The 8,104-nt window shown below is 45.3% G+C and overlaps 1 protein-coding gene across 2 annotated transcripts; it reads right to left on the reverse strand.

Moving 5' to 3' along the window:
* Nucleotides 1–61: 61 nt before the first annotated feature.
* On the reverse strand, nucleotides 62–4,381 carry LOC111977156 (caspase recruitment domain-containing protein 19). 2 transcript variants are annotated; one of them, XM_024006480.1, is made up of 6 exons: nucleotides 4,245–4,381; nucleotides 2,715–2,872; nucleotides 2,235–2,394; nucleotides 1,983–2,051; nucleotides 1,279–1,344; nucleotides 62–942 (listed from the first exon to the last, which is right to left on the reverse strand). In XM_024006480.1, the coding sequence occupies exons 1-6, from the start codon at nucleotides 4,249–4,251 to the stop codon at nucleotides 830–832; spliced, it is 573 nt and encodes a 190-aa protein (XP_023862248.1). In that variant the 5' UTR covers nucleotides 4,252–4,381; the 3' UTR covers nucleotides 62–829. The 2 variants fall into 2 exon arrangements, with proteins under 2 accessions (XP_023862248.1, XP_023862249.1); XM_024006481.1 differs by lacking the exon at nucleotides 1,983–2,051.
* Nucleotides 4,382–8,104: the final 3,723 nt, after the last annotated feature.

Here is an 8,104-nt window from a genome sequence, read left to right on the forward strand (position 1 = left end):
CACTTTCCAGTATTATAGCACATTCACATTTCTTCCCATCAAAAGAAAACAAAATTCAAGATAAGAATTCTGTTAGTTTATTATGGTGATATTCCTCAGTTCTCTGTTAACAATGGGATAGAAACAAGCTGTAATTGTCAGTCTCTCAGTGCAACTACATCTGAAGACATGCAAGGGGTAGTGTAAGGTTGACTTGGAGACTGTGAATAAGCTGTTGACTGTCAATCACAGTGTTAGAAGGCACTGAGCGGTGAAAATGGATGTGTTGCTAAGGACACTCAGAAACTGTAGCATGTAAATGTAGTATGACAACACAGTGACAACATTCAAACAACAGACTGGTTAGGCTTTCAGTATTTCACTTCAAACTGGGGTACACTGCAGACTTACAGTCTCCTTCCACTCCTGATATGTTTAAAAGTCATCCATTCCCTCAGTAAAAAGGCCAACCCTTTGGACTGAGCTGTAGAACTTCAAATGAAATGTTTAAGGACTTTCAAGTTAGCCCAGAATTAAAGGTTCAGATTAAGTTAACCAGGGCATTTTGATTTCCTGTGATGCTTAAGAAAGCCTATATGACACTCTTACAAAGAGCATGGAGGCACTATGTCTGATTATACAAAGACATATTCAATGAATAAGTCAAATTTTCACTTAAAAATGCAGGGTTACTGTTAAAATACAATACTACTTACAAGTATGTACAAATATATTTTTTTGATAGCACCCTTTTAGTTCCCCCTGCAGGTAAATATTTGGCATTGCAAAGATAATTGTTTTAGCGTTTTCCCAAAATGTAATTCTTTAGGATTTCCCACTGAATATGGCCTTATTGAATTTTGGATCCGTCCTTGGCGTGGGCTAGGAGAACCTCACTGGTCCCTCTGCCCAGTCCCAGCACTGAGAAGCTCAGAAATGGACCAGTAGCACTCAAATTACCCTCTGTAGGACAGAGACAGAGGGAAAGGAAGTGAGTAATAGAGGAGAGGAGGAATGGAGAGATGGGAAGAAAGAAATAGAGAAAAATGGATAAACGTGAATGACAGCAAGAGCATGATAGGTCAAGTATAAAAGGAAAGCACTGGGGAATACAAGTGGAGAGCGGCGGGGTGAATACATCTGACACAAGGGCATGAAATGTTAAAACATACAAGACACAACCTTCTTTTCCTTCCATAGTTACCAAATCAGTGCACGTCATTGCGCAGTGAACATCTACTTCTAAGGTATTTTTAATCATTCAATGAGGAACCTTTTCTTCCTGAATGAAGGACTTACCTCCATAATAATAGAGCAAAGCTAAGCCCACTGCAAGGCTAAAGCAACTGAGGAAGAACAGAGGTCCTGCAGAGAGAGAGAGGAGAGATAGTATGCATCGTCTTGATGAGGGGGAACTGGACCGTGTAAATGGTAAGACAATCTCATAACATGGTAGCCAGACAAACAGAGACAAGCAGGCATCATCATACTGAGTGATATTATACCCATGGCTTCCTCTAAAGAAAATATATCTTGACCGTGTGATCGGTAGTTACTGGTTCATTAGAACTGTTCATTGACCTACTGTAAGCATAACAAAGTATTCAAAGGAATTAGGATAGAGGTTGTTTTGTGGACGTGTGAGTGACACGTGAGCTGGTCTGACCCATAAAAGCAGAGAACAGGGGCTGATCACACTAAATGGAGGTTACTAAAAGTCTAAATGGCCACATGATGCTTAGCTGAGGTTATGGAGGTGACAGGGATGGATGCAAAACAAATCTGAGGTTGGATGCTTGACTGAGCTACAAAATGTGCTTAACCTACTCATAAGAAGCAACAGTTCCACAAAATTCTATTACAAAAAGGTCAAATTCATTCAACTTCGAAGAAAAAACATACTATACAGTTTGTTCCCTAACATTTGCATTCTGAAGGAACTGTCAACTTGTATCCAGTCAAGTCGTTAGTTATCGTTAGCACTAGTGTAATATCAGATTTACCCCTGTCATTAAGTACATATCTCTCCATGCGGCGGGCCACAGTGTTAGTCCCCATTGGGTCTGCAGGCTCTAGAACAGAGACACACGGAACACTGTTAGTCAGTCTCCACAGCATCACACACAGACACACAAATTGGCAAACATCTGTAAATAGGAAACTGACAGTGAAAGAGAGAGAGAGTGAGAAACGACCGGTATACAGACAGACGGACACAAACGGCAAGAGATCAGTAAACCTCCTCAGTGCTGTACCTCTTCTGCGGCTGACTCTGGTAGGCAGGTTGAAATAGACATTGTAGGCGTGGATCTGAAGCCCCCTGTAGAACTCATGACACGCCTCCTCTCCCTTTCCCTGCAGGTGCACCAGCAGCTCAGCCAATCGCACCGCAGTGGGCACACTCAGGTTCCTGAACTGGAGCAGAATTAGACAAGCATCCAATCACAAGTGTCCACACAACTGCCTTATGTCCAATTATCCATAGTGCATTCATGGATCTATAATAAGTTCTTCATCCTGACTGTTATTGTCAATTATTCCCTAGAGTCACAAAATACAACACAACACATTTCAAAAACAGAATAATTTCAAATTGCATGACCATTTGTGGCTGTATAAGTAGAGGCCTAGATGGTGAGGGTTCCCTGGTGAGAGTGGTGATGTAAAGCTGTGTGCACCCTGTAGTGAAGTACTCAATCCCTTCAGAGAGTTAACATACTCACTAGGCTACTTACCSTCTGGGCCTCCTTGTCAGTCAGTATCTGAGGGTAGGTCCTGTTGAGCTGCAGCACCAGCCTGTCCACCAGCTCAGTGTGCATCCTCTGGTCTGAACACAGGAACTGGGAGTCCCTCTGCAGCTGTACATGGTAGCCATCTGAGCATGACCAGGGAGCTAGGGAATACAGGAGATAAGGCACAAATAAATACACACTTTAATTAAAGGATTGTTATTTATTTTTTTACAATGTATAACAAACATAGGACTTTGGTTGCAGAAGAACATAAATGGTCTCTTGCAACACAATTTTTTATTTATTTATCCAGGAAGGGCTCATTGAGATTTAAAATCTCTTTTTCAAGAGCGTCCTGGCCAAGATAGGCAGCACCAAGTCATTACAAAAATGACAGACAAACAACATGAAAAACTACAAGTAATCTAGTAAAAACCATAGAATTCATAAGAGTATAACAAAATCAAAAACAGCAAGTTAAAAACATTGACAAGTCAGGAAATCAGTCTCAAGATCATCCATCAGTGATTTAAAAATACCAATCGGGACAAGTTCTTCCAGTTTAAAAGTATTTTGTAAGGCGTTCCAAGACGATGTCGCAGAGTACATAAAAGTCCTTTTACCAAATTCAGTTCGGACATTTGGAACAGTTAGCAGGATAAAGTCCAGCGAACGATGAGTACCCACCACATTTCTGAACAATAAAAATGCCCAAATAAAAAGGTAGTAAACCCAAAATGGCTTTGTAAATAAAAGTATACCAGTGACTGAGCCTACGAGTGACTAGAGAAGGCCAGCCAACCCTGGTATACAAAGTGCAGTGGTGCGTAAGGGTTTTACAGTTTAAAATAAATCTCAAATAGAGTGACCAACGCACACCCCTACTGAACTAGTGTAACTGAGGTCAGATTAAAGAGGCAGGTCTAATTGTAACTCTGAATACTTGGCACTGAACAGCACTGTTGGCTGTCTACACTACAGTCTATTCTGTAAACCATGGTTGTAGGCATTAGTCCTTCAAGAGGAATTAAGGGTTAAGAGGTTTAGTGTCTCTTTTTAGAAACATTAATTGATCTTGCCACGCAAGCGGCACACTGCGTTATTGAAGATGCACCATGCAAAAGAGAAAGTGTTTACATTCTGTATTTACGCTCGTTGGCTACAGTGTTGCATGCATGGCAACATTAGTTGAAGCATTGCTCGCATAACCCTTGGTACAAAGTATCAAATTGCTATTGGCATATACAGAATATTAATGTATGTTATTGTAGGTCTACTCAAATGTAAATCATATTTACAGTGTTTGTGATAAGTGTAGGTCAAATGTTGGTAAAATAACCAAGTAAAATACGACCAATAGTCTACTCTAGCTTGATTTGTTATTGAGATTGAGAAGGTCAGCAACAGCCAGCCAACAGGTAGTGGCGGCGACGCGACATGGTGGCGATAGTGAGTGGCAGATTGTCCTCTGCTGCGCATGATTCACACATAACCAAAGCAAAAGCCCAAAAAGATGTATTCAAATTCACTAACCTGCCATGGAAGAAAACGGAGATAAGGCTTGAGGCTTCCCCCTTTTCGACCGATGACTACCTCTTAGCTAACTTCCTGCTCTCCCTACTTTGACGCTCTTCCCATGTTGACACCACAACCGGCCGTGCTCTGTAGCCTTGTGCACGAAGGACTATTAAAGAGTGGCGTCACTGACTGATAAATGGTACCCGAATAGTTAAATGTCTAAGCTACTATGAAATAATGTGCACCAACACTGTTATTACACGGTAGCCTACCTACCAATGTAACTCATTTAACATTTTCCATACAGACCAAAACAACAATATTTTCCATACAGACAAAACCAACAATAACACACACTGTACAGTACCAGTCAAAAGTTTGAACACAACTACTCAATCAAGGGTTTTTCTTTATTTTTACTATTTTCTACATTGTAGAATAATATTTAAAACGTCAAAAGTATGAAATTACACATATGGAATAATATAGTAACCAAAAAAGTGTTAAACAAATCAAAATAGGTTTGAGATTCTTCACAGTAGCCACCCTTTGCCTTGATGACAGCTTTGCACACTCTTGGCATTCATGGCAGGTTCCGGACCGTTGCAGGAGGTTCCGGACCGTGGACCGTCTCAGGGGGTTCCGGACCGTGGACCGTCTCAGGGGGTTCCGGACCGTGGACCGTCTCAGGGGGTTCCGGACCGTGGACCTTCTCAGGGGGTTCCGGACCGTGGACCGTCTCAGGGGGTTCCGGACTGGGAACTGTCGGCTGAAGCTCTGGACTGGGAACTGTCGCCGGAAGCTCTGGACTGGGGATCGTTGCAGGAAGCCTGGTGCGTTGGGCCGGCACTGGTGGTACCAGGCTGGTGACACACACCTCAGGGCGATTGCGGGGAGCAGGCACAGAACGTACTGGACTGGGGAGGCGCACTGGAGGCCTGATGCGTGGGGCCGGTACAGGTGGAAAATTGATAACACGCTCCTTAGGGCAAATGTCGTGCATCCTCCACCAATTCAATAACTCTCTCATTTCTCTCTCCTCCACATTCTCCCTCAACTCACTGACAGTCTCTGGTTCACTCCCCTCAACTTTCGCCGACCACTCCTCGCTCAATCTGTCCCAATATTCCTCCTCGGTCTCTGACTCACCCCTCAACGTCGCCGACCACTCCGTGTTCCCCCCCCCAAAAACATTTTTTGAGGCTGCTTCTTGGGCTTGCGTTGTGGCCGCGAACCCTGGCTTCGTCGCTGTTCTCCATTATCTCCTTCCGTCTGCTGTGACTCCTGCCAAGGAAGGATCTCCTGTCCTTCCATTATTTTCTCCCAGGTCCAACTTATTTCCCCCATTGTAGCAGGCTGCTTGGTCCTGGTGTGATGAGATATTCTGTCTCGATGTTCGTAATAATGATGGTCGGACCAAGGCGCAGCGTACTTAGAGTTCCACATAATTTTAATGAATAAAGTGAAACTTAAGCAAACACAAAACAAATAAAGAATAAACAAACCGTGACGACAATGCAGTGCTAACAGGCAACTTAACATAAACAATATTCCATAACCCACAGGTGGAAAAAATGCAACTCAAGTATGATCCCCAATTAGAGACAACGATTACCAGCTGCCTCTAATTTGGAATCATACACAAACACCAACATAGAAAATTAAACCTAGAACCCCACATAGAAAATATAAACTAGACTAAAAACCCCTAGTCACGCCCTGACCCACTCTACCATAGAAAATACAGGCTTTCTATGGTCAGGACGTGACAGTTATAAAATATATTCAGATTTGTTTAACACTTTTTTGGTTACTACATGATTCCATATGTGTTATTTCATAGTTTTGATGTCTACACAATTTTTCTACAATGTAGAAAATAGTAAAAATAAAGAAAATCCCTTGAATGAGTAGGTGTTCTAAAAATTTTGACCGGTAGTGTGTGTGTATATATGTATATATATATATATATATATATATCAGGAATCAAGGTAAGACCCAGATGCAGACTGTCGAAGTAACACTGTTTATTGTAACAAACAGGGGCGGGCAAAGACAGGTCAAGGCAGGCAGGGGTTGAAAATCCAGGGTAAGGCAAAGGTACAGGACTCAGGGTCGGGGACAGGCAGGTTTCAGTAATCCAGAGGTGGAGCAAAGGTACAGGACTCAGGGTCAGGGACAGGCAGGTTTCAGTAATCCAGANGGTTTCAGTAATCCAGAGGTGGAGCAAAGGTACAGGACTCAGGGTCAGGGACAGGCAGGTTTCAGTAATCCAGAGGTGGAGCAAAGGTACAGGACGACAGGCAGGCTCAGGGTCAGGCAGAGAGGTCAGGCGGGCGGGTACAGGGTCAGGACAGGCAAAGGTCAAAACCGGGAGGACTAGCAAAGACAGGCTGGGAAACGATAGGAGCTGACAGGAAAGGTAAGCTTGAAAGAATAAGACGAACTGGCCACAAACAGACAGAGAACACAAGTATAAAAACACAGGGGATAATAGGGAAGATGGGCGATACCTGGAGGGGGGTGGAGACAAGCACAGGGACAGGTGATGGGCCTAGAAACAGAAGACAAGGGGCAGTCAGACATGGTTTTGACTCTAGACACAGAAAAGGTAGGGAAAATACGGAGGATACAGGGCAACAGAGGATGAACAGCAGAGGGGCTAATGATTTTGAACCGGGGGGGACAGGTCTCGGATTCCGGGGGTGTAGTGACGTGCCAGTGCCTCAGCCCTATGGCGACGTGTCAGTGGCTCAGACTTGACCTTCTTGGATAGCGGTCGGTACTGCAGAAGCGAAGTGGCCCAGGCCTTACTGAACCCCTCCCGGAGGTCCTGGTACTCTGCGGAGCTGGCGGAGAGGTCCGGGGCAATTTCCAAGCCCCCAGGAAGACATCCCGGGGCAGGGAGAGCTGACTTCAGGCAATGAGTGTGGCAGGACGGGCTACAGCCCACGATGGCACCAGTAGCCCAGTCAATGGAGGGATTGTGTCACTGGAGCCAAAAGAATCCCAATACCACGGGGACCTGCGGAGACTCAACCTGCAGGAATTGGATAGCCTCGCTTTGGTTCCCCGACACTCGTAGGCTGACGGGGGTGGTCTGGTGGGTTACCCGGCCTATAGAGCGCACGTCCAGCACTCTAACACCCATGGGAATGGAGAGGGGTTGAGTGGGGATGCCCAGCTCACCAGGGTAATGTCCATGAGACTCACATTGGCCCTCGAGTCGATCAGTACCTGGAGAGACTTGGACTAGTCGCCCCACAGCAGGGTGGCATAGAGAGGGGGGCGAGTAAGGGGAGAATAACAATTATCTTTCAGACCCACCAGTGTACTCACTCCAACGAATGAGCTAGCTCTCTTGAAAGGACAAGTAGACACAAAATGACCGGCAGTACCGCAATACAGACAACTCTGGATCTCAAGTCTGCGTACGCGTTTGGCTGGAGACAGTCCTGCCGAGCTGCATCGGCTCGGGAAGAGGTGAATCGGCAGCCTCCGGAGGCTCTTGGAGGGACTCGGGTAAGCACGGATGCTTTCGGGGATTTAGACGACGGGAACTTCCGGAGTTTATCAGTTGCGAGTTGGGATCCCCGAGTGAGCGATTGGGACCGCATTCAGGACCTCTTGTCCCTCCTACATTCCCGTAGCCGACCATCAATCCGGATGGTTAAAGCGATGACTGAGTCGAGATGCGTCTGCAGTTCTCGGGCTGCCAGCTCATCCTTTACCTCCTCCGATAATCCATGCAGGAACGTGTCGAACAGTGCTTCCGGGTTCCAGGTACCCTCCGCTGCTAGCGTGCGGAACTCCACCGCATAGTCTGCCACACTGTAGAAGCTGGAGTAACTTCCGGGCAGCCTGTCTTAACGTCA

The sequence above is a fragment of the Salvelinus sp. IW2-2015 genome, linkage group LG17, assembly GCF_002910315.2.
Source record: "Salvelinus sp. IW2-2015 linkage group LG17, ASM291031v2, whole genome shotgun sequence".
Taxonomy (NCBI): Eukaryota; Metazoa; Chordata; class Actinopteri; order Salmoniformes; family Salmonidae; genus Salvelinus; species Salvelinus sp. IW2-2015.